This window comes from Sebastes umbrosus, chromosome 4 (genome assembly GCF_015220745.1).
Source record: "Sebastes umbrosus isolate fSebUmb1 chromosome 4, fSebUmb1.pri, whole genome shotgun sequence".
NCBI lineage: Eukaryota > Metazoa > Chordata > Actinopteri > Perciformes > Sebastidae > Sebastes > Sebastes umbrosus.
The window spans coordinates 9608890-9636387 of record NC_051272.1 but is presented as its reverse complement, the minus strand read 5'-3'; the positions used below and the strand labels follow the sequence as shown (position 1 = coordinate 9636387).

The following is a 27498-nucleotide window of genomic DNA, read 5'->3' as shown; positions in this document are numbered from 1 at the left end:
TTATTATTTGCTTTTTTTTTTTAAATTCTCCTCCATGAGGAGGCATTTACAGTCGCATTGCATAAAATTATAGTTTGTTAACTGGAAGAGGATGAATGATATTTTAATCTTTTTTTTTGCATGATGTTTGAAATACCGACCGGAGCGCTGTGGATGTTTCCTCCTGCAGGAAATAACGGAATGATGTCACAACAAAAACAACCAACCAGACATTAAGAACAAAACCTCCATCATTTCACAAATGCCACAGTGTGTGTGTGTGTGTGTGTGCAAGTTAATGTGTGTGGACATGTTTTCGTATTAAGCCAAAGAGAGTGAAACATCGTTCGTAGTCCCATTTAAAAGGTCACGATATTGCAAAACCTTTAGCTTTTTAAAAGTGTCCATCGTCACTGTAACCTGCTTGAAACATAATAAAAATTACTTGACAAACGCACACCTGAAAAACACAAAACTGAACTATCATATAAACGGTGTGCAAATAAACGGCTTTAACTTCATAAAAAAATCAAAGTTGAAAATCCACGTTGAGGCGACTGAGCCGCCGCGTTTTGGTCAAAAGGATTTATGAAAAAATAACACGACTAAACTACAATTTATTAGGAAACTCGGAGGTACGAAAAGAAGCACGGTAAGAAAATAGTGTTATCTCGCATTTAAACCGACCGCTGTCAAACACAAAGAGGATCCTGCCTGTTTGGTCGCACGTACGTCTCCCTTTTCAGTTTCCTTGACGAGGAATGAAAACACGAAGAAATGAAACACAAAAAATATTTCCCAAAGAGCCCATGAAGACTCCGGTTCAGACTCCTCTCAGTGGAGCAGCTAGTGTTTTATATTAGTGATAATGAAATGTAGCCGGCTGCGTCTCCACATTGTGCTGATGGCGGCGTTAAGTGCTTTCTAATGACAGGATGAAAGAGTCTTTTAACGATGAGGACGTGTGACGAACGTGACAGATTTAACAGATGAGGTATTGCACAGATTAATCATAAAAAAACAAAACAAAACAAAAAGGCAAAAATAAATATACAGCCAATTCATACAACATTTACATTACAATTTTAGTCAGATGCTGGAAGATTTTTTTAGAGGATATTTTAGTGTCAGCGGTAGGTGCAGGGGGGGTGGGGGGGGGGGGGGGGGGGGGGGGAGGGGAGAGACATCTTCACTAGTCCTCCCACTCGTCGTCGTCTTCGAAGTCCTCGTCTTCGTCGTCATCCTCGTCGTCGTCTGGGAAAAGAAAAGAAAACATTCAAAGAGCGTCTGGAGAATAAAAACGTTTTCACATTAAAGTTAATACGAGGAACTTTCATTCTGGGTTGATTTTGGTGCTCCCTACGGACAAAAGCGGTAGCGTTTCCGAGCACCAGAGTCCCTTTAAAAAAACCTTTCATTTTACTGCAGCAGGGTCTCCAGCAGGCCCAGCAACATGGCCTGGACCTCCAGCAGCGTGGTCTCGGTGTCGGCTCACAGCGGGGACCGGCGAAGCAGAGGGAGTTTCTGGTGAACCTGCATGATTTTGTCTAATTTCGCTGGAATCGGACGTGATGGCAAGCATTAAGAATAGCCATATAGAAATAGCCAATCGTCTCGCAGATACATCAGACCGGCAATACGTCATCTCATGACCACGTCCCCTTTTAGGGAAAACCAATCCCGTGTCCCTCGTAGACGGTAACAGAGTAAACAGAAGAAGTTGAAACATGTCTCCAAACTTCTACTTTTAATGAACTCAGATTTGTTTCCCTGCCGTGTCCTAAAAAAGATATAATAGAGGGTCTTTATTGCTCCAAGCTATAGACCAGATCAGCATGGCGTCATCACCAAGGCTGCACTCCCTTTTGGGGGAAAGAAACTCGCTGTCACAGGAGAGAAAATGATGAAAATCTGTTGTGTAGCGGGGTTAACCGTACCATACAGAATTAAGAGTGGTATCCACCTTCAAACTATTCCTTTAAGTATCGGTGTATGTTGGGAAAACCCTGGAAGTCGTGGTCAAATGGTCTGAGTGTCAGAGGAGTTACCTGAGGAATGGATGGCTTTGCTCCTCTTCTGCATCACTTCCATGAGAGCGCCGACGATGCCCGCGGTGGGAGCCGCCGATGGAGGTCCGGACTCTGGTTGATCCGGCACCTGGAGACACACACACACAGATCAAGTCCAGTTTGTTAAAAGGTACAACCAGATGTTTCTTTGACCGTATAGATCACAGGTATATTCAGGAAAGGAGTGACGCCATGTGGGCGTCAGACGTTGTGATCGTCTTACGTTCTTGAGCTGGATTCCCTGTCGGATCTGGTCCAGCAGGGCATCTCGTCCCACACCGGAGGCCGGCGCTCGGTTGATCTGCTCCACCTTCTTCAGGTGAGTTCCTCCTCTGATCTGCTCCAGCAGCAACGACTTCCCACCGGGACTCGGCGAATGAGGGGAGTCTCCGCCTCCACCGACGCCGTCCAGCTCCGGAGGGGGAGGTGGAGGTGGAGGAGGAGGCGGTGGAGGTGGAGCAGGGGCAGGGGCGGGGCCGCCACCGCCACCGCCGCCTACTGGAGACTGCTGGGTCATCGGGGGAGGTGGAGGAGGCGGGGCTTGGGGGGAGATAGAAGAGTGCAAGGAAGACGGAGGACGAGGGGGGGGAGGCTGGTGGTGGTGGTGGTGTTGGTGGTGATGGTGGGGAGGAGGAGGGGGCTGGTGACTTCCCCTGGTGGGAGGAGGCGGAGGAGGCGGGGCACCCAGAGTTCCTGGTCTGGAGGGAGGCGGAGGAGGAGGAGCTGAGGCGGGGGCTCTGGACGGAGGAGGTGGAGGAGGTGCTCCCCGGCCCCCTCTGGACGGGGGAGGAGGAGGGGGCGGAGCCGAGTTGTGTGGGGGCGGAGCTGAGTTGTGTGGGGGCGGAGGAGGAGGAGGAGGGCCGCCACGAGAAGGAGGTGGAGGGGGTGCTGCAGGGGGGGGAAGATAAAAGACACGACATCAGGTTGTATCACCTGAAGATGACATCACACACCTGTTAAGCTGCATTCACACCAACGTCAGTCCTCCCATTCATTATAAAGTGAGTAGTGTGTTTAACCTGCAGCGGTGGAGACGCAGGCGGTGCCGAAATATTTTTTAAAAAAAGCAGCGAAAAGATGAAACAGATTAAATTTTGGGATAAATGCAAACTGAAGTCACGTTGCGGTGTCCAATCATGTAACCGGTGATCCAGAGCTGCACAACCCCGCCACGAGGGAACAGAAGACGTTAATCAACGTGCAGTCTCTTGGCGTTAAATAAGTTACACTCCCAGACAGAGCCAGGTTCCGTTTCCCCGTTTTACTAATTTACTGCAATTTGCAAACTTAAAAAGTACTTTTATGTCAGTAATTATGTTTAACATTTGGCGTGCTACGTTAGCCTTATACTCAATCTGCATTTTTGCTCGTTCATATATTTATCTTCAATTTGTATGTATCCATAGTAATCATCATTCTTGCACTGTTTTTACTGTCTAATTACTTTTTAATCACCTCACATTTACCTCCATTAGCACATCCTCTATTATAGTGACGGCTCTCTGTAGTAGTTCTGGTGGCTCGACTCCCTTCACTGCTGTGTTTATTCTTTATTCCTGTGTGTATCCGTGTTTTGTGTGTGTCGTATAATATAAGCTACTGGATGCCTAAATTACACTCAGGCTAGATAAACAAACAAATAAATGAATTAAGTCAGTATCTGTCTATCTAATTGTTCAACTTTCAGTTAGTTCAGAGTCTTCAGTATGTTTTGCCTTTGTATTTCTTTCAACAATAAAAATGTTTTATAAATAATGTATATATTGAAGGGCAGATGTCAGTTTCTCCATTAGTTTGCGGGGGAATACAGTAACGACAGCTAATTTCAATATCTATACTTGTTTACGTCATTCTTTAAAAGCAAACTGTGTCCAATTCCTGCTTCTAAAATGTGACGATTTGATGTTTTTTTTTTTAACATATCTGACAGCAAACTGAGTATATTTGTTTTTTTTAATGATGCTCAGCCAAAACAAGCAGTTTGAATATGTTAACCTGGGCTTTAGTTTTGTGATGAGCATTTTTTTAAAAACTATTTTCTGACATATTATAGACTAAATTGTCTAGAAATGAATCGTCTGATTAATGGATAATGAAACTAACTGTAAGTTGCAGCCCTAAACTGCATGTCTGTTGTTACAATTGTAATCATCAAAATAAAGTCAGATCACCAACAAGACAAATCAATAAAATCAATAATATTCCAATACTGGTAATTGACATTTTTAAAATCACTGGACAGCATGAAAAGATCCACCATCTTCCTCTACATTCAGATTCAGATCACTCTCCTGCTCTCAACCCAGCAGAGGTTAACATGAATAAAACATGAAGAAGAAGAAGTCTGTCACCAAGAATAAAAATATCTGACAGAGAAAACCGTTTCATCTGCACACCTCGAAATCTACTGTCTGGAAGAAAAATACAGGAGGAAGGAAGGAAACGATGCTTCAAGGTAAAACTGTGAGAGGACTTTAAATCAGTTTATAAAGAAAGTTATTTTCCATTTGAAATGATGTGTGAAAAGTAAACAATTCATTCAGTAAAACAGTGACATCTGCAGTAATAACAGCACAGTTATGTTTCTGTATCTGTATATTATTTTCCAGGTACTCGTAAACATTTTACATCAGCAGCCGAGGCTTATCAATACCACTCTCGTATCTGTCCTTCAAGCAGTAACTTCCTTCATCTTGGCTTAACTCCAAGTAATAGTCTGACTCATAACCACCGGAAAATGGCAAATAGATTAAACAAACAAGATGTAACGTTTCAATGAGTGAGCTTTAGAGGTGCTATTGCACAGAGTCAGGCTAGCTGTTTCCCCCCGTTTCCAGTCTTTGTGCTAAGCTAAGCTAAGCGTCGGCTGGCTGGAGCCTTGCAGACATGATAATCGCATTGATCTCACATCTATAAGCCTATTTCACAAAATGTCCAACTATTCCATTAAGATTTGTTATAGAGACTTTTCCATTTTGCCAAAGGACAAGAAAAGTCTTCTGGGTGAAAAACTGTAAAAAAAATGGAATATATATTTCAGCACTATGAAAAATCAATTCACAAGCAGCAGCCCTCAAACATCCATTAAAAATGAGCAGAGCCCTGCGGAGCTCAAACAGAGCGTTTCAGACAGAGGGTGAAAAGAGGTGCTGCAGCACAGCCGGTAAGAGAAAAATAAAGCTTTTATTTAACAATAAAGAATGTAAACATGTTCTAGTAGAAACCCAAAATAATAAGTATTAACCTGAAAATAAGCATAATAGGTCCTCTTTAACCAAAATCTTTATAAATCGTAATATTGAATCGCAATACGTATTGAATCAGCACCCAAGTATCCTATGCCCCAGTCGCTATTGATGGTAGCTTGTCTATTTAAAAATGGTGGGACTGTGCAGGATGTCCCGTGTTGCGCTAGTGACCAATCAGTGGTCTGCAGTGCTTTAACTCCACTTTCTAGTATCAGCTCAGCTCGCTATGAGCCTTGATGGAGGTGGTACCAAAATAAGTACCAGGTACTATTCACAACTTTTGCTAATAGAAAACCAAAAAAGAATTAGAAATAAAACAAACAATTATTTCCAAAATATTTATGTTGGGTATTTTCTTTTAGTCCGATTGATTAATTGTTTATTCTGTGAAATATCAGTCCAAGCTTATATACCAACTGCTCCAAGAGCCCAAAATCCAAAGACATTCAACATATTTAGTTTTTTTTACTGTGTTGTTTTTATGGTTTTTGCTATATTTTGACTGCACAGCACTTTGGTCAACTGTTGTAGTTTTTAAGTGTGCTTTATAAATACATTTGGATTGGATATAGTGATGGTTGGTGTCTTTATTTGATAAAGGACAACTCATCAATTATCGAAATAGTTGATTCATTTTCTGCCTAACATTCATCATTAACTTAAAAAAAAAACAACTCACCATCTGTGTGTTAACATCACAGATGGTATTAAAACAATGCATAGATTATTATAGATTAATATTAATATTATTATTGAACATCTAATCCAATTTAAAAATGTAAAAACATCAGAAACAACCTGTGACAGTATCTTGGAGACAGAATCACATGGCTGCAAACTCAGTTGTTTTGCAGTGAAATCCTGCTGGAACGTATGAAATCATTATTATTTAACATCAGCTTGACACATCAAAGGTACCTCTGACTGTGTGTGTGTGTGTGTGTGTGTGTGTGTGTTCTCACCCTGCCTCCTCAGCTCGTTCTTGACGGCCTCCACTCCTCCCTTCTTCTCGATGAAGTCGTAGATTACCTTGGACGTCTCTCGGTCCTTCAGCTGAGCCTCTGAGATGCCGCACATGTCGAACAGGTTCTTGAGTTCAGGGTCCAGGTTGTTCAGCTGCAACATCGACAACATTTTAAAAACACACACTACGCACTGTTGAGCACTGATGACCTTTACACCCCCACCTTTACAAGACTTACAGTTTGTTTTACTGATGACAAATTGTCTCTTGTATGAAAGGCTGGATGAGGAAAGCTGTTGTTTGGCCATGAGTAAAGAGGAACATTATTTAAAAAATGAGCACCCGAAGTCTGCAAGCCCACAAACGGATGCAAGACGCTTGGATAATGCTTCACAGGAATTCCCAGAAAGCAAAAAAATAATGTGCGTATTTCCTGATTAGTGCAGCATCCGTTGAGGATTGTTTTTGGATACTCCTCACAGAAACGTGAGATCCTAAATGTGTTCATTGAGGCTTATTAAATAAAAACTAAAGTTTCCTGCTCCTCCTTCCTTGGTTTTATTTAATATGTATTCATTTTGTTCACAGTAGAAAAGCAGTGAGGTTCTGCTTCCTCTGCAGTGAAGATGAACTGCAGCAGTCAGTCTGAGTGTGACACCTGGTGGCCAGCAGGTAGAACTACACGCTGCCTGAAACCTGACAACAAAACAAACCACTCAGCTGCTCTCCATCAAACCAAACGTCAACCTGCAGCTCTGCATGCCCTCCTCCCCAGGAAACATCCACACCTCTTGTTCCCGTCACGCTACAGTGCATTCTGGGAGCGTCTGGTGTGTGACTGACATGCTCGGTCAGTCGAGACAATAACGAGGCAGCGAACGGAGAGCGGTCACCTTCCTGCTCCTTAAAGCCCGTCAGTCTGAACACAACGTTCGTTAGCGGACAAACTCAACGATGATGACACACATCAGCTGCTCCGGTTGCTACGAGAAACCAGTCAGAGTTCCTGAACAGCCTCCATTTTACCACTATAAACACTAGTGGTACAACCGCTTTACAATCCAAATCGGGTCTTTTCCACTGGATGCATATTATTACATGTTAAAGAAACGTTTTTCCCTCATGGTTACTTCTCTTGGATCTTTGACTTTGACTTTAAAAGGGATGGCTCGTGTGTTTTTAAGAGGGATTGTATGAGGTACTTATCACTAGTAGATGTTATACCTACAGTAGATGACTGTCGGTGTGCCCCCAGTTTGGAGAAACAAAGAGTACCAGCACAGGAGAAAAACAATACAATGCTGTAGACGGGGGCAGAAAAACACGTTTTAGCCACCGATAAGAAAGGCTCACCTAACAAAATGATACCTATCTAAGTGTAGAATATTTTCACCACTTTATCCTGCTGTCAGACAGCCCCTTTCCTTCTCCTTTCTGACTATGTCTACTATTCTGTGTTCTTTCCAAAGCCAGCAGGCTCAAACAGTATGGATACGTTTCATTTTCAGTTCAGTCGGAAAATATTCTAAATATGGCGTACACTTAAACGGATAAAAAACATTTTTGGTAAGCCTTTCTTTGAGGTGGCTAAAATATGTTTTTCTGCCATCCCCGTCCACAGCACTGTATTGCTTTGCTCCGGTGTCGGTGCTCCTGTCTGTTTCTCGACGCTGGGTGCGCACCGACCGTCCTCTACTGTAAGTAATACACCTATGGATAAGTACCTCATACAACCCCACTTCAACACACCCCAACTGTCCCTTTAAATACTGATGTATGTGCAGTTTGTCACCAGATGCTTTTTTCCACATTCTTCCGTTAAGAGTTTGACATTCCAACTAGCGTATGAACCAATAAAAGGTCCAATATGCAACTTAAACGCTCATGCACGCATATATTGATCTTTTGAGATAGCAGTTGAATTGACGTTTGCATATTTATGGTTTTATTTACTGTATTTTTTGAGTAATTTTACATTTTATCATTTTGAAAATCTAAATTTCATTAGGGCTAAACCTAAAAAGCACAGCTGCTCTACCAAACAGACACCCAACCAGTCAAGTTGCAGTTTACATACATGTCTATCCATTATTTTATCCTATTAGACATTTGTGTGAAATTGTCATAATTAGCATATGAATTCTTGAGTTATGGCCAAAAAGGAGTTTTTGTGAGGTCACAGTGACCTTTGACTGCTGACATCCAAAATTGAAATCAGTTCATCCTTGAGTCGAGGTGGACATTTGAGCCAAATTTTTAAGAAATTCGTAAAACCCGAAAACATAAAATCACATCCATGTGATGTTAAAGTTTGTTATTTCTACAACATGTCGTGTCTGTTTGAACCCTTTGCTCTCTTTATAATGACTGTTTGTATATTAAACTGTGTCCTTTTTAATCAAAATCAAAAGCATCTGCATCATACATCTGATATCCAAAAAAATAAGTTTCCGTCTTCATTACCAACAGGACACTGTAAATAGTACCAGTACACTCTGGTTTGAGTTTCTGAGAAAACAGCCTCAGACAGCTCCCTGATGAAGGCAAGACAGCTGAAAACATTTGGGGAATAACACATAACGTACTGGAGAAGAGTTGTGCAACGTGTATTAACTTTGTTGCATTGAAGCCAACACTGGCATGAACCTCCTCACTGTTCTCAAAGTAAGAAATAGCTTTTCTGTTTTTAAACTGCAGCAATAATAATAAGAGTAAACAAAAACTGAAAATAGCTCCATTGCTCTGGTGATATAATCCCAGCACTCAATGTGATTTAATATCAGGGGGATTTATGGCACCAGAGATTTCCCTTTTTGTCTGAGCTAAAAAATACAAAGAGGAGCTTCTAGCCAGGCAGAGCTGTGACAGAATCACGCTGGTTGTGGAGGCGACCACATAGTGAGCGTGTTTGTGAGTTTAAAAGCTAATAAACAATAGCAGATAAATACAACTTTATTTATACAACATAGAGGCGTGGGGTGCAGAACCACCTTTTTCAGTGCCAAAATTATTCATGAAATAAGGGCTTTCTGAGATCATGGAAGAAGAAGAGGAGTGCTTTGAATGCAGTTGTATCAGTGCTGTCAATCAACTGAAATACTTAATCGTGATTAATTGAGTGATTGTCCATAGTTCATCACAAATTAATTGCACATTTTAAATCTGTTGAAAATGTACTTTAAAAGGGAGATTTGTCAAGTATTTAATACTCTTATCAACATGGGAGTGGGCAAATATGCTGCTTTATGCAAGTGTTTGTATATATTGATTATTGTAAATCAATTAACAACACAAAACAAAGACAAATATTGTCCAGAAACCCTCACAGGTACTGCATTTAGCATAACAAATATGCTCCAATCATAATATGGCAAACTGCAGCCCAACAGGCAACAACAGCTGTCAGTGTGTCAGTGTGCCAGTGTGCTGACTTGACTATGAGTTGCCCCAAACTGCATGTGATTATCATAAAGTGGGCATGTCTGTAAAGGGACGACTCCTTGGTACCCACAGAACCCATTTTCATTCACATTGTTTGAAGTCAGAGGTCAAGGAACCCCTTCGAAAATGGTCATGACAGTTTTTCCTCGCCAAAATTTAGTGTAAGTTTGGAGCGTTATTTAGCCTCCTTCACGGCAAGCTAGTATGACATGGTTGGTACCAATGGATTCCTTAGGTTTTCTAGTTTTATATGATGCCATTATCTTCACTAATTTGTATTTAAATGTGTTTATGTATTAATTCCTTCAGTATGCATATGCAGTGAACTCTCTAGTGAGTTAATGCGGCTGCAGGCTGCGTCTCTCTGAAACATTCTGTGTCTGTGTGCAGCTTCTGAGACTTTGTGAATATGAGCAGGAAGCAAAAAGAGCCTATTGTGTGATTTCATCATGCAGCCGCCACACAGGTCACTATTGTGCTCCTGTGTGTGTGTGTGTGTGTGTGTGTGAGAGAGAGAGAGAGAGAGAGAGGGGGGTACTCACATCAAAACCTGTGTTTGGATCCCAGCCCACGTGACCGATGTGCCTGCAGAAGACGGGACAGATATGTGGTGAGATCACACTCATAAATATACAGAAGCATGTTTAGCATGTGCACGTGGGCGACCGTGTGCACATGCTAAATAGTGAGCCCCCACACACACACACACACACACATCAGTGAGAGTGACATCAGTCAGAGAGACAGTGTGGTCATTGAGCTCTCTCAGACCTTGACGCAACATGTTTACTGTCTCCATGAAGCAGAGTGATACTGCTGGATCAGACAGGACAAACAGGTCCATGACTGCACACACTGTCACTTAGTCTGAGACTGACAGTTCAGGCTGATTACCACATTCACAGCACACATTCAAAAGAAAATACCATTAATTTGTGAGGGAAATGTCTTTATTCTTTGATTTTGGGGTTGCTGGAACAAATTAAATTCCTGACAATGACTGATATATTTGACTTCAGGACATCTCTGACTTATTTATCAATAAATCAAGAAATGAACTGGCGGATTAATTAATGAAAATGATTGAAAACACAATCTCATCCTCTCAGCGGTGTTAAATATGTAGGGTGTCACTCACTGGAAGTTGCTGGGCGTGCCGATGTCGGCCTTGGTCAGCTTCTTCTTCTTGCCTTTGGTCTTCTTGTCCTTCCTGTTGAGGCCGCTGTGGCTCAGCATGTTGTTGAGGTGGTAGGGCTGCTGGTGGCTGTGGGAGTTGTGGAATCGGACATTGTTGATCTCCGGGTTCTTGATGTCCACCGTGGCAATGTGCAGAGCTGGACCTGCACACAGAGAAATACTCATGAGCTGTGGTCCGCTTAAGACAACAAAGCTGCCACTTGTACACCACAAGTATGAAAACGTAATAAGCGTTCATTCTGGGCTACTGTAGAAACATGGAAGAGCAACATGGCGGACTCAGTGAAGAGGACCAAAACCCTATTAGATATGAAGGACTCATTCTAAGGTAACGAAAACTCAACAATCCTTATTTTTAAGGTTCTTATACACTAATGAAAACATAGTTATGAATATTATATTACATTTCTGCTAATAGATAAATAGAAACATTTCCAATGATGTAATCCACCAAATCACATTTCAGGATATTCTCTTACAAATTATTCAATTCAAAGTGACAAAGTGTATGCAAAAGTAGCCGACTAGGCTGCTGCAGAAGTAAAGAAGATATCGGCCGATTAATCTGCTTTTTCCTGTTCTAAACTATCGTTATTATATCGGCAATTAAAAATCAACAATCGGTCGACCTCTATTCTCACAAAAGGATTGAACAGCACACGCAATCCACGATCTATCCTTCTAGTTTATTATGCATATATAACATGTCACAATGTCATGAAAATATTTTTATAACTAAAATTATTGTCCTTGGCAGACAAGAAAACATATTTAAGATGAATAAAATCTAACACTTTTTAATATCTTCTAAGGTCTGTTATTGAGGAAACTGATGTCGATGCCGTTAGGACTTAAACTCTGCGGATACCATGATATTGTATCTGCAATGAGGACTACATCCTATAGGAGATGCTGGCAGGTTATTACTGTAGTAATGTAATATGTCATGAATATGCCTTTAGTAATCCCTGGTACCTGAAGGATCGATACGGTAAAAGGCTGCTGTAAACTCTCACTGAGCTTTCATGATCCATCTCTTCTAATATAAAGGTCGAGCTGCTGGCTGTCCCCTCCCCTCCCGTCGGTCCGAACCGTTCAGTCCTCGAATTCCTCGTAATCTCCACAAACCGCAGCAGCATCTGACATAAACCCCTAATCCACTGCTAATCCCAGTCCAAATCCCTGGACTCCCCATGAATGCTGGACGTCTATGAGCAGGACCAACAGGCTCACCTCAAATCTGCAGTCTCCTGAGGACCAGGACGGACCAGGGGGGCTGTTTGCCCCTCTTCCACGCAGGGCTGCATGGGGTGGTTCTATGAAGGCCTGGGTACTAAAGAGGAGTACTTTTATGGTACTGACCAAAAGTCTTCAGTACTTGAAGTAAGGAGCAATTTAGAATCACCCGGTACAGTGACTCTCTATCGCCTCTCGAGGAACAGGAAGTGGTATTACAACAAAGTACGGGCCGGACTTTGCTGGTTGGCAGTCGATATCTCTGCAGCACAATTCATTGACGTATTTTGCATGACGCAGGGCTGTAGCTAAACGAGTCCAAGTCAAGTCCAAGACCAGGTCCAGTCGAGTCCAAGTAAAGACCAAGTCCAGAGCAAATCGAGTCCTGTTCAAGACCATTATAGGCAATAGTGTCTTTCCAATGCTAATATAGTGATTAATGAGTTAGGATGGACAGAAATAATCTATAAACAATATTCTTTATATCTTCTAACATCAAACTAATCGATGCATAGAATTTAGGTTTGAGGACCATTACAGTTTAGAGTTACATTCATAAACCTTGAATTTGATTTTTTTAGCAGCGCCGCTATTGAATGCATACACAGAAAACACTGTTACAAGCAGGCAACGTTCTGTACAACTGATCTCAAATCAGCAGCCAGGAACAACTTGACCAGTTCTCAATAGCCAAGCCCGAGTCCAAGACAAGTCTGAGTACAACAAGGCCCGAGTCCAAGACAAGTCCGAGTCAAACAAGGCGGGAGTCCAAGACAAGTGCAAGACTTCAAAAAGTGGACTCAAGACCAAGTCCGGACTCGAGTACTACAGCCCTGGCATAACGTCAAAACTGTTACTTCTTCATGTTAGTTAATTTTTTTAATGTTTTAAACTAAAATTCTGGCCAGATCTTTCACATTGCATCTTTAGTACTTCTCAAAGTAAGGCATCAAAAATCATGTCCTGAAATATATCGGCAAATTATACTTTCACAAAATGCTGATCTCCTGATCCATTTGGCAAGAAAACTTGATTTCCTGCCAAGAACACGAGGATGCAGAACGTTCAAACTCAAAATAGCTCGAGATGATTCAAACTTGCGGACTCTACTGACAAAGGTCATTAGCAGACTCAATACAGAAAGCTGCTGGACTCGCTGCTAAAACTCTGAGTTCTTTCCGACCAGCAACGTATTAATAACTTCACTTCCTACTTGGCTGGATGCAGCAGAGAACATTCATTCAAGCCCTCTGCATTCAGCTCATCAATGGAACAGCACATGTGAAGAAGCTTCAGCTGGATTCAAGAGTTCACATCAGGTAACAAGAGAGTCGGAGGCGAGCCATCAATATTCCCAAACAATATGAGTTATCCCTTAAGTACCAACATGAGCAGCTTCTTCTCTACAGATGTTTTTATTGAGGACAAGAACAATGTAAAAGGAAGGCAATCTGAGACATACTGTATGTCTGCCAGACAGAGAGGCAAATCCAGAGCAACAACGTCCTTCTGTTAGCCTCGTGTTTCACAACTGAAATGTCAGAGTGAATCTGCGCCGCTGGAGAGAAACTTCAATGAAAGAATCTCAGTTACTAATCCACGGAAATGATTGAAGAGACGACTGATTTGTTCAGTATAAGTTAATCCTGCTCTTTGTGGCGCCGGTGTTTGCCAACAGTCAACGGGCTTAATGAAAGTAAACAGTCTGTTGGGACAACATGCAGGCACAGCTGCAGAGGAGAGGAGCTATATTGAAGCTCTGATGCACTGGGACCGTCACTCACAACTGGGTTTGCCTGAACCTGAACAACATCATGAACAAAGGGCAGGAAAATAGCTTTTATGTTTTGGAAAGCTAATTGCCATGTTTACTTCAGTGGGCAACGTCCGGGTCTGAGAAGTGAAGCCAATGCTGAAGTGCCTTAAACCTGCATTCTTTCTAACAGCCAGCAGGGGGCGACTCCTCTGGTTGCAAAAAGAAGTCTGATTGTATAGAAGTCTATGAGAGAATGAGCCTACTGCTCACTTGATTTATTACCTCAGTAAACATTGTAAACATGAGTTTATGGTCTCAACCTCTAGTTTCAAGTCTTCTTCAATACAGCATGATGTTCATTTAGTAAGTTATGGTCCCATTTAGAGTCAAATAGACCATAAAGCAGGAGATGCTTTAGGGCGTGGCTACCTTGTGATTGACAGGTCACTACCACGGCGTTGTCTGGTCTGGGAGTTGTCCGTGTTTTCGTGTTAGAACTTTAACCCTTTCACAGTATGTTTTCAGTTCATGAAAGTTAATTATAACATTTTGGTCGCCTAAAAATGTCTTATGCAGCGTTCAGTTGTACTTATAACTTCAAAACACCAGTCCATAAACCAACGGGTGACTATGTCTACTTCTTATATACAGTCTATGGTTTAGTTCTACCTCTCCCTACCACAAAGCATTCAGAAGCTATTACATTCCTAAAGTTTTGACATACTTACTTTACTTTAGACCACGGCCATATTAAACCTAACATTATAAAGCATATTAATCTTTCTGCTCTCCGTTCTGTCCTTCCTTCCACAAGGTTGTGTCAAAATACAGCTAACCTGGTGAGTGCTTGTTGTGAACTGCCTCCAGAGTGGATACATCTAAAACATCAACCATGTTTTGGTGTGGAAAGGAAAACTTTTTCCAAGATGCTGAACTTTCTCTGTGATCTTTTATTACAATAATACCGGTATGTTCACATTAAGCTAAGCTAAATTTGAATAAAAGCATATTTTTCATAATTGGATGGACTGTTGAGATTCTCCTGGCATGCATTTACACTGATATCTTTAGAAAGTTAATGCTGATTCATGTGCACTTTATTGAGGATCGATAAAATGAACAAAACAAATGTTCAGCAGCAGTAACTGTGGGGATTACAGATTAGGCCTAATGTGCATCACAACAACAGAGACCATGTGGTCTACATATGGCACAGATGGGCTTCCTGCTGACCAGATTAACCTGCGGCAGACTCCTCTCTGTGTCAGTGTGTAAGTCACGCTGACTGTGAAACAACGCCACCGCCAACGTGTCAGGAAACACCACGACTCAACCCTCCAGTCTCCTGGCGCTTGTCATCCAGTCACGCAAATAACATCTATTTCTGTCAGACACTCAGTGAGCACTGTTTTCAATCAGCTTCTTCTTCTTCTCTCTTTCTCATTTTTATCCCTTGTCCCACGTCCCACATATTGAGAGACGATGTCCCACATTTTTATTGGCTCTAGTTTTCAAAAGTCAAACTGCTGCAGGACAGACGCTTTTCTAAAATCTGGCTTTTATCTAATGGCTGTGAAGAAAGCAGGGAAGGCTGTCATCACGGGGCTGTTTGTTGTCAAACTGTACTCACGTGGGTCAAGTGCAGGTTAACATTTCCCCGTCTTTGCTACGCTACGCCCAACGGGGGAAAATTGGGAGTCACCGCAAAGTCATAAGCTCTGTAGATTTAGGCGGAATATCATGGAAAATACCACAAAGAAAAGGAAGAGCAGCTGCAACAAGCAGGCAATTGTAACTTTGCTGCTGGTTGGAGCAAGCGGTCAAAAAATAAACTGTAGTGATAACCAGAAGGACGGGGTCAACAAGTGAAGTTGAAAAGAAGATTAAAGCAGGTTGTGAAGCGCTCGCCGGCTGTAATTGAATGCAAATATAAAGTTAACTACCAAAGAAATCACATAAAGTCAAGTATAGGGGACGTCAGATTACTGCATTTCAAATTTTGAATTAATACATTTTTTACATTTTCAATTAATAAAAAAAAATATTTTAAGTTCCACGTTCTGTCATCTATTATTCCATTACTTTTCTTGATGTTTTAGATTTTTGCTGTGGTATCGTTTTAGTATCGGTATTAAGATATTTAGGCAGGGTATCATATCGAAGTCAGAATTTCGGTATCGTGACAACACCAGTATGGATGACCAAGCAACCTGGAGGGCTACAGTCAAAGTTTTAGCATCTGCATTATCAATATTAAGAGTTCAACATACCATTTTTAGGGTCACCTCTCTTCTCTGCAAAAGAAAAATTAACACAATTATGATCTCTGAACAAAATCAACACTTTAAATGGAAGATGATTAGTTTTTAAGAGGCGAGAGAAGAGGGTGAGCTGTTCAAGAGTCAGAAAGTGTGCTGAAGTTCAGTTAGTGCGATTTCTGTGGCGGCTAGACAGAAGTCGAAGCGGTCAGAGAAAAACATGCTGCCTCATGTCTTCGACGCCGTGGGCAAAACAGTCAGAAAGAAGAGTTCAGGAAGTCTTCACCATGAGTAGAGGAAGAGAAGCAAAAGCTTTGAAAGCTAAAGTCCCCCCCCCACTGAAAACCCTTGTGTGCCCCAGCTCTGTGAGCCTTTGGACCCACAGTCATCATCACAGCTTTAACGGTGCACTTCAAAAGACCGGCATGCTGAGAGGAGCTGGAGGGAAGCCAAAGAGGACCCTCACTGTTCACAACACACAGACAGACTGACAGTTTTACTACAGCGGAGACAAATGAACTCATAGCAGCAGAGAAAAGAATGAAACTGTCCCAAACCAAACCTTAAATTTGTGCCCTCATTAGGCTTGCCACGGTAGTCTGTGTTACTGGTGTTACATGGTGTACATTACATTACTTGCTTGCTTACCACCCCCACTGTCGTTTTGCTTTTTTTTATAGAAATAAAACCCATTCAGTTCATTTTTGCGTATCAGCACTGTGTTAATCAATACATAGTTGAATGATGGACGCTACAAACTGAAAGTGTCTGCTCCGTACGGAGTCTCAGCACAGAGCAGCAGGAGTCAGATATCACTCATACAGGACCAGAGAGAGTTGACAGACAAGACGATGGCGGAGGATTTGATGTCGAAGCGAAAAGCAAAAGCGCTTATTTGGCAACATTTCGGATTTAAACCCAATGCTATCAGGGAACCATAACGTTAATGCGATGTGCATGGTGCAGTGGCGCCAATTGGAAACCTGCAGCCCTGCATCGAAAGCTCGACCGGAGAGGCCAGACACACAGCCACCCAACTTTAAAGATCAAAGTAAGCGAGCTACACATATTGACCGTCATCTTTTCATGTAAAATGTGTAATCAGTAACACCGGTGTTGTCACAAGTTTATTAACCGGTTGGAGAATTTTGTGTCTTTGTGACATCCCTAGTCCTCATCTGGGAAAACACCTTTACATTTTGGGTATTGTGACTTATCCCCCTCTCATACAGCAGACACATATGATGCAGGTCTACTGTAGGGCTGTCACTTCTTTAAAAAGTTGAACGAAATCGAACAAACGCTTAATTTGTTTGAATTAACCTCAGAACCCATCAGCTATCGGTCTGCCGACAATTTATATCCTAGGGGCAAGGGGCTATATTTCTGGAGTTCAAGTGTAGCCTGTAGCGGTGTAAGAAAAAACAAGTCTTGCAGTATTATGTTTTGTGATGCTGTATCAATTAAAAAATAAATTGGTGCGTAGGATAAAAAAAAAAGTTTGACTGAGAAGAGACCAAAGAATCCTTCACACCGCCAATCACTTACTTTATGAACAGTCTAACGACTGACATGTCCACAGACCAAGAGTCCGACAGCGTCTTCATTTCTACCTCTACACATCTAGTTTTAACATCCATTCAAATATCATAGATGCAGCAAAACCATGAATCCCCCATGTTTACTGTTTTTGAGATGCAGATACACAAATAACTAATGAGTTTAGTTCCTGGGTTGATTGGAGTTTATAAGCCCTGAACATCTCCCTGATGCAGCTGGACATGAGCGAGGCAGGCCGACATCAGGTTTGGGACTGAGGTTGAGGTCTTGTTAGCAGAAAAGCTGGTTAGTGTTCTTCAGTCTGAGGCCAGGTGTGAAAGGTGAAAGGTCACGCACACACACACAGGTTGAGGAAGCAGAGAAAGGAATCAAACTGAAGCAGTAAAACGTACCAGTTTTGCGTTGTCGTCGGTTGAGCAGGTCGTTGATGGCGGCTCTGAATCTTTTGGCCTCTTCTTCGCTGGCGAAATTCAGACCGATCTGACAAGTCTGAGAGGATGAAGAGGAAGAGGCACACATAATTATAATTAAACATAACATGAGTGTCAGCACTCCCAACAGGATCACATTTCTACTGTTGACTTGTTAATTAACAAAACATTTCTCTGAGATTCAGGTAAGAGCAAAAGGTCTGACTAGGTCACATCTTAAGTTATAAAATACATTTTCTGCCAATGAACTGCTGCCTGAAGTGATTTTTTTGTGAGGAGAAATAAAAAGTGTATTTTAAGAAGCTCTTTTAATAGAGCAAAAACTTCCAGAAGGCCTGTGGTTGCTTCACACATAAAAACAGGCTAAGAGCGAGCAGACCATAACGTGAATATTTGACTGTGTTTAAACCCATTCAGTGATTATCACACCTTATCAACCAGAGTAGGATCTGATCAGTGAGACTAGTTGCACACTTACATCTCCTGTGAATGAGATGAAGTAGGATCTGGAGCTGCTGATGGAGAAGTTGTGGTACAGTTCCTGTTCAAACATGGTTTTCCCTTCCTGCAAAAACACAAAAGACAGAGACAGAAATATTAGAGTAGATTCTCCTTGAAGTTTAGGAGGAAGGCCCACATCTGTGACGCAGCAGATTTCCATCCACTGAATATAAAATCACCTGCACATTTAAGTCATTTAAAAAGCAAACCAACTGATTGATTTCCTTCCTTTCCAGACAGTCACAACCGCTCTCAGTTCATTTCTGAGAAAATCAATGTTCTGACATCTGAGGTTTAACAGTAAACTATAATACATCATCCATATTTTCAAACTGTCTGTCTTTCTTGATTTGATTTTCTGACAACAGAGCTCATTAACAGTGATAAATGTGGTAGAAAACTCAAAATTATTAACTGTTAAGTGTGCTTGAATGCATAAAATATCCTCTGTATTACAAACCACAGTCACCTAAAGAATCATGTAACATCAACAAAATATGTAATAAATCTGCAGCATGTTTGACGTCTCTGCAGGTTTGTTTTTAATAGAAATGAGCTGAAACCAGTGGTTTAGTTTGTCCACAGACTCTTTAATATCCAGATAGATTTCAGAACCTGTAGGAGCGTCAGACCGTAAACACACATTAGCGGCTGGTGATTCACTTTAGAGTTGCACGATTGATTGCACTTCATCTTTAAAGCACCGTATTAATTCTTTCAAATGACCGACAGTGTGTGGATGCAGTCTGGCCACAATCCAGTAGAGGCCGTGTAAAAGACAAAGGGAGGAGTGAAGAGAACAATGTGAACAGATTTAATGGACAACTTTGCTCCTTTCACTCGAAACTTTGGAAACATTGTACATTTCGATTTTGTAGCCTACATTTTAAAGTTAAAATCCATCATAAACACATTGGTTGTATAGATATGAACGGTGATGACAAGGCGAAGTGTGAGCTAAGCTAACCAGCTGCTGACTGCAGCTTCATATTTAACAGGCAGACACAACAGGTATCAGTCGTCCTCTCATCAAGCTCTCTAACTATTCCTTTAAGATGCTTCATTCAACCGTCCTCTTGTCGCTCACCTTGATGTCAAACACTCTGATGAAGTAGGACCTCTGTGGGTTGTCTTTGACCAGACAGGCCACTCCACAGCACCTCTTCACCCAGCAGCAGCTCCGGTCTGAGGCGTACACCTGGACCACCGCCGAACACAGACTCTGAACACACAGAAGATAGGGAGGTGAATATCAGCAGCAGCACGTCTCATTAAAAAAAAGTACTTTTAATAATCATACAGTAAGTGAAATTGCTCAGTTTAAAGCCTCCAAGCTGCACACGTGTCACAAAGCAGCCAACAAGGAAGAGGAAAGCTACCTGATGCAAAACATTTAAACAGCGATAAGGATCACGTAGAGCACACACCTGCTTCACCAGGTGAGAAACAAAGAGCAGGTCACTGGGGCGACACGGAGACCTTTTTGAAATCAGATTACGAGTCACACATGCAAATACCTTCACAATGGATCCTCAAATGTGCAGAATTAGATGACTAAATTAAGTTTGATATTAGCCCTGTGATATAGAGTACCTGTGAGAGTTTCTGGACAATATTTGTCATTGTTTTGTGTTGTTAATTGAGTTCCTAAAATATACATTTGCATAAAGCAGCATATTTGTTTACTCACATGTTGATAAGAGTATTAAATACTTGACAAATCTTTCTTTAAGGTACATTTTGAACAGATAAAATATGTGTGATTAATCACGATTAACTATGGACAATCAAGCGATTAAATATCTTAATCAATTGACAGCCCTAATATAAATATAATTGATTTGACTACTTTGGGGCCTTTTTGCTTTCAGTCTGGTCTTCAGCAGTAAAACACAAAATCAGATGGATTGAGGTCATGTGAATTCACTCTTTGGCCCTAAAAAACTGTATATTTATGTCCTGCTGTGTTGTCCTAAAACTGGGAGACTGTTCATTAAAAAGGGCCACAGCTCAGCCAGTCTGGATATGAACACCTTAAGTTAAAACTGAAAATCAGCTCTTTTACTTTGCAGCGATTGTTTCATTTCAAATCTGACATTTCTCCTCAGTGTTTAATCTTCACTTTTGCATGACAGGAAGGAAAGGAAACAGACTCCAGCTGCTGTCCTCAGCACCGTCCCGTCCCGTCCTCGGGCTGTTCTAGTTTGTGGTTTTTGAGGTTTCTGCAGAAGTCACACGGTGTTGAATCCTCTGCCAGGATTTCTCCCTCTGCAGCAGAAAGTAACCCCAGCCGCTGGGGTAGGGAAGAGGAAAGGCCACTGGGCCGATTTCCTCCTCTGTGATTTATGAATGCAGGTCGGAAGAGCTGCAGGAAACACTTTTCACCGTGAAATCACCACTCAGCATCACACAGGAAAGGTCAAAGGTCGGCCGTAAAAAGCCTCATTCGGGCTCTGTAAATTCTCACCGAGGGAAAGTTTTCCGGCAATTAACACAGACAGCGTGTTACATCAGATAGCACGTTAGCATCTGAGAAGGACAACTACATCACTGATGATCATCCAACAGCTTTTAGATTGAATAATAAATGGTTTGACTGATGGACTAACTCAAACCAATGTGCAGTCTTGAAGGAAAGAATTAATCCACAGAAAATACATTTTGGTATCAATTAATCATTTAAGTGTGGATTTGCTTAAAGCTGCAACGATTAATGGATTAGTTAGTTATTAGTCAACTAGTAAATTCATCGCCAACTATTTTGATAATTGATTAATCAGTTTGAGTATTTTTTTTAAGAAAAAAAAGTATTTTCTCTGATCCAGCTTCTTAAATGTGAATATTTTTCTGGTTTCTTTACTCCTCTATGACAGTAAACTGAATATCTTTGAGTTGTGGACAAAACGAGACATTTGAGGTCGTCATCTTGGGCTTCGGAAAACACTGATTGTCATTTTTCACCATTTTATAGATCAAACAACTAATCAATTAATCGAGAAAATACTCTACAGATTAATCGACAATGAAAATAATCATTAGTTGCAGCCCTAACTACACCGCAATAATGTCTACTCAGTCCCTCCATCACACCAGCTGTAAACACCCAAACTATCCAAATCATGCTTCCCCAAACTTTTCATGTAATCTGCCTCCAGATAAAATGCCACTACCAAAAATCTACCTCACCAGTCTTGGTTTAATTGACTGTTCTGACCTGAGATCAGGTGGTTCTCCCTTCATGCAGCTGCTGCTGCTTCTTGCAGTCGACCTCCTGTTCAGCCTCTGAAACCAGCTGACATTCAAACCTGCTGAGCTGTCCTGCAACCATCTCATTACATCGCCCCCCAAAGAGATCAAATAAACCACAGACTTACACTTTATGAATTTCTGTTTTCTTATCCGAGAGGATTTTAGTAGCTGGTTATGATTTGGTGTGGAAGTGCAGGAAGGTTAAAATAATGTTTAGCAAAACAACATTCAGGTGTTGCTGGTTTATACATTATAAAATGTCTTTAATTACTATGGTTTGCAGTTGAGTGAAGTGGCAAGTGGCGTCCATGGCAACAGCTGGATGAAACTGATAAATGTTAAGGACGGGTCTCTCCATAAGACATACAATCAGCCTTGAAGTGGATGAAAATAACCTTTCAGCATATTGTAATATCCTCATGGCTCTGTTTTCAGGCTTTAAACAAATCTAGCCTGTGACGGGAGACTTTGATCAATCACAGATCATTTCAGAGAGAGAGCGTTCATATTGGCTGTGCTCTGGCTGGTGGGCGGTGCTTGGTATTTCCTCAGCTGATCTCAACATGGCTGCCGCATCACAAACTTCCTCATTTTACAGCTAAACAGTACACTACAAGATGATTCTGAAGACATTTGAGGAGAGAAGTAGGCATTACAGTAACAGAATATTGATTCATATTTGATTAGTGCTGCCTAGTTTGACTGTTTGATCGGAGTTTACGAGTGATTGACGGCTGCTCAGAGACAGCAAGACTCCAGATCAGCTCTGATTGGTTGTTTTTCTCCGGTCTGTGAAATCTTGCAGATGCCGTTAGGAGCACCGGAGGACATAGAGGAACATGATTTTTCTTTCAGATTACCTGTCTCATGTACTACTGTTAGGATATAGTGACCGTTTTATAAAAATTACTTTTTTTAAATCATATTTGCTCCATTTCTACCCACTGCTGCTTTAATACTTCATCCAACACTCTTGTCACAGCGGAGGAAAGACACATTGCTGTCGCCAGATGAGGGATAACTTTGTTCGGCTCATTTTCTGTAAACAGAGCGGCATTGGACGGCATTGGATGGCAGCATGGCGGAATTGCTAACTTGCCGTCAGCTGTAGTCTTTGCGGTGCGTTCGAGTGCAACTTTTTGGCCAAGACAAAGGTGACGTGAGGAGACTCAACGGTCGGCCTTTGTCGCCGCTAGTTCTTCGATGTTGGGTTGGTGTGTCTGGGCCTTTACAGACTCATGTTGACACCAACTATCAACCCACTTCTTATCAATCCTGTCAATTACTGACAAGTGTTAAAGTTTTGCGTTCAGACTTACAGGCCATCAGTTTGGATTATTACAGCTAGAGCTACAGGTTATGTTATCGTACCAATTAATCTGTCAAATTCGTCCAAAACTAAACATACTTTGTTTACAAACTGACAATAACTGCACCACACTGTACACCAACTGTCAATACTACACAGGTGCAACTTCAATCATACTGTGCAATACTTTAAGGTGCAATTTCATTCCAATCGCTGTGCAATATCATATTTCTACCTGTGCAATTGTGTTAATAGCCTCTCTATTGTCAAAACTGTATATATTGTGACAATTTTTGATATTCCCCTTGTTTATATAGTTCTTATTTTTATATTCCTTCTATTTAAATTGTTCATATTTTATATGCCTATCTACTTTTGTTTTGCACTGTGTTGTATTTGATTTTTGTTTTTTACTGATGCTTCTTGTTTCTGCCCTATCCCCTTTGCTGCTGTACACTGCAAATGTTCCCACTGTGGGACTAATAAAGGAATATCTTATCTTAATTATGTAAAACAGAGAAAATCATAAAAATCTCACATTGGAGAAGCTCCACTATTAAACTATTAAAATTGTTTATATCTTGTTCACTTTTAAATAAAGGTTATACAACAGAAGAAGCTAAGGAAAAAAACAATTAAAGAACCAATTACAGAAGTACAATCGTGTGAAATACTTTTTGCTGGGAAGCTCCATTAAGAAAACAGTAAGTTAAGTAGCAAAAAATAATAATAAAATAAAAATAATAGTGTATTTACAAATAATATACAGTATAATAATAAAGGAAGTACTTGGTATATATATATATATATATATATATATATATATATGGGAGCAGTAGAGGTTGCATACTATACAAATATTGCACAAGTTTTTTTTTTGTTTATATTGCACATATTGCATTGATTGATGTATTGCACTTGTTTATTGCACTTTTTGTGAGGGAGAGATGTATGATGGTGTATGGTTGTATGATTTATCTGTTTAAGAGTCTGATGGCCTTAATAGTGTCTTAATATTTAATAATATTATATTTATTAATTTTTGGATTTAGCATTAGTCCCTATAATTAAAAACCTGTCAATCAAATTAAGAGTGTAAAGTTTTGCCTCTTTGTGGTGGAAGCTATTAAAATTGTTTATATCTAGTTTAGCTTTTAAATAAAGATAATACAACAGAAGAAGCTAAGGACAAACCAATTAAAGAACCAATTACAGAAGTACAATGTGAAATACTTTTTGCTGGGAAGCTCCATTAAGAAAACAGTAAGTTAAGTAGCAAAAAATAATAATAAAATAAAAATAATAGTGTATTTACAAATAATATACAGTATAATAATAAAGGAAGTACTTGGTATATATATATATATATATGTATATATATATATATATATATATATATATATATATATATATATATATATATATATATAGGAGCAGTAGAGCAGTAGAGGTTGCATACTATACAAATATTGCACAAGTTTTTTTTTTGTTTATATTGCACATATTGCATTGATTGATGTATTGCACTTGTTTATTGCACTTTTTGTGAGGGAGAGATGTATGATGGTGTATGGTTGTATGATTTATCTGTTTAAGAGTCTGATGGCCTTAATAGTGTCTTAATATTTAATAATATTATATTTATTAATTTTTGGATTTAGCATTAGTCCCTATAATTAAAAACCTGTCAATCAAATTAAGAGTGTAAAGTTTTGCCTCTTTGTGGTGGAAGCTATTAAAATTGTTTACATCTAGTTTAGCTTTTAAATAAAGATAATACAACAGAGGAAGCTAATGGACAAACCAGTTACAGATGGGGTCGCCATATTTTCTCAAAATACGTGAAAAAAACGTCAAGGAGTCTGACGGGTCACCGGTTTCGTTGCAACACCGGGCCCCCGGTCTGAACGGCCACAGCGGTGTTTTAAACAGCTTTCTGCTGCTGGGATTGTAGCAGCACATACAGGTGTGTCTGTAAAACGTGTAGGTGGATGTACCTGCGAGGTGGTAAATAAACAAACAAACAAACAAACGGGGTGCAAAAAAAAAACTTACGGCGCATTTCCTGCCGAGGTAGCCGAACAGACACTCGTTCTCCTGCGGGGTCAGGAGGATGGAGCCGGTGTTAGCAGCCCTGCGAGGCGGCGGGTGGCTGTTCATGGCTCCGAAGTCTTCTACGTGAACCCCGAAACGATGCAGTTATCTCAGCAAACACCTAGTAATTACAGAACATCCATGCGGGCTCCGGTTGCTATGGCCTGCAACCGGATCATCTCCGCTGCTGAGCCCGACTACTCCGGGCTGGAGGAGGAGGAGGAGGAGGAGGAGGACCAGGAGGACCGGGGAGGTGTTTTCCAGGCTTGCTCCTGCTTGAACAAAGACACGTAACTTCTCCGTTTGGTGTTAAATTAAAGATTACAGACTCTCTGAGTGTTTGTAGGCGGATAAACGCTCAACTTTCATTCGGTAACTCCAGCAACGGCTGCAGCAGCGATGCGTACATCCAACATGGCAGCAAGACGGAGCAGACCACTTTAAAGACGGAGGAGAGAGGGGGGTGTGGGTTTGGACAAACTCTTTTCACTGTAATATGAATAACTGGTGAAGTCACACACACATAAAAAGATTTATATTCAACGTTTATTTTAAGATAAAAATGTGTGGAAAGTGTGTTTTTGGTCCGTTGTGAAGGCTATAATGTCGTTGCTAAGACGAAATGGTTCGGTCCGATGTGGCAGCAGGAATGCAGCTCTGCGGATGGAAGGGGCGGGGCGAAGGAGTGTGACGTAGAGCAGGGGGGAGGAGCCAGATGGAGGACGTAAAATGTAAATAAGACGCTTTTCATCATAAATAATTTATAAAATGTTGAATATTTTTTGTACATGAGGCATTATGTGGGGGGAATTAATGAAATGAATAAATATGAATCAAGGTTTGCCACATAAATAATGACAATAATGCTTAATTTCTCCAGAAAATTATGAATAACATTATCTATATCATTTTCCACTTGTGCAATTTTGTTATTAGTCTGTTTATTGAAAATACTGTATATACTGCTATTTTTATATTTCCTTCAATTTAAAGGGTTCATATTTTGTTACATTGTGTTTAGCTTTATTTTTACTGTGTTACTGTAGCTGATGCTTCTTGTTTCTGCCCTATCCCCTTTGCTGCTGTACACTGCAAATTCCCCCACTGCGGGACTAATAAAGGAATATCTTATCTTATCTCTTAAAAATAATTACATTGCATTAAATGCATACAAAAAAATGTGAAAACCCCCAAAAAAACAACTTTAAAATGATGAATAATCACCGTATCCACCATCATCAAAATATCTGCTTTAATGAAAGTGTGGATTAGATTATGAAACAATAAGGTTAGAAGATTAATTTAACACATGAAAGCAATCGATCTTTTGGAGGTTGTAGGGGGCTAAGTTTTAAAGCTAGAAGATGCTGGCATCATATGAAACTACAAATTTTAAGGAATCCATTGGTACCAAGGAGGCTGAATAACGCTCTAAACCTCTGTTAAATTTTGGCGAGGAAACATTGGCATGGCCATTTTCAAAGGGGTCCCTTGACCTCTGACCTCAAGATATGTGAATGAAAATGGGTTCTATGGGTACCCACGAGTCTCCCCTTTACAGACATGCCCACTTTATGATACTCACATGCAGTTTGGGGCAAATCATAATCATGTCAGCACACTGACACACTGACAGCTGTTGTTGCCTGTTGGGCTGCAGTTTGCCATGTTTTCTATTTTCTATGCTTATTGCAGTACCTGTGAGGGTTTCTGGACAATATTTGTCATTGTTTTGTGTCGTTAATTGATTTCCAATAATAATATACATATGTACATTTGCATAAAGCAGCATATTTGTCCACTCCCATGTTGATAAGAGTATTGAATATTTGACAAATCTCCCTTTAAGGTACATTTTGAATAGATACAAAAATTTGTAATTTGTGATTAATCTGGATTAACTATGGACAATTATCAGGTAATTGCGATTAAATATTTGAATGCATTGACAGCCCTAATAAAAATATTTAAATTAGAACCTAATAAAATGACACAAAATAAAACAATATCCTTAAATACATATATGCTTAGAGAGACTTTGGTTTATATCGTAGGAATGAGGGTAGCGCAAAAGGTAGTGGTATGGTAACATGCAAAACCAGCATAATAGAAAGTCCCACGTCAGTTATTTATGGAGGAGTGCGGAGGATGAGGAGGAGTTGAGGAGTCTCAAAGCCTGTCATATTTCACTGACTCAGGTCTGGGG

The 27498-nt window shown here is 40.6% G+C and overlaps 1 protein-coding gene across 3 annotated transcripts; it reads right to left on the bottom strand.

Moving 5' to 3' along the window:
• On the bottom strand, positions 1–25912 carry wasla (WASP like actin nucleation promoting factor a). Of its 3 annotated transcripts, XM_037767609.1 has the most exons (12): positions 25254–25912; positions 19728–19862; positions 18618–18704; positions 18101–18197; positions 16161–16184; positions 10840–11041; positions 10244–10286; positions 6259–6412; positions 2272–2936; positions 2028–2136; positions 1160–1233; positions 1–1128 (listed from the first exon to the last, which is right to left on the bottom strand). In XM_037767609.1, exons 1-11 carry the CDS (start codon positions 25356–25358, stop codon positions 1172–1174), a joined length of 1683 nt encoding a protein of 560 aa, XP_037623537.1. In that variant the 5' UTR covers positions 25359–25912; the 3' UTR covers positions 1–1128; positions 1160–1171. The 3 variants fall into 3 exon arrangements, with proteins under 3 accessions (XP_037623537.1, XP_037623536.1, XP_037623538.1); XM_037767608.1 differs by having other exon boundaries at positions 1–1233; positions 25254–25911; XM_037767610.1 differs by lacking the exon at positions 16161–16184 and having other exon boundaries at positions 1–1233; positions 25254–25911.
• Positions 25913–27498: the final 1586 nt, after the last annotated feature.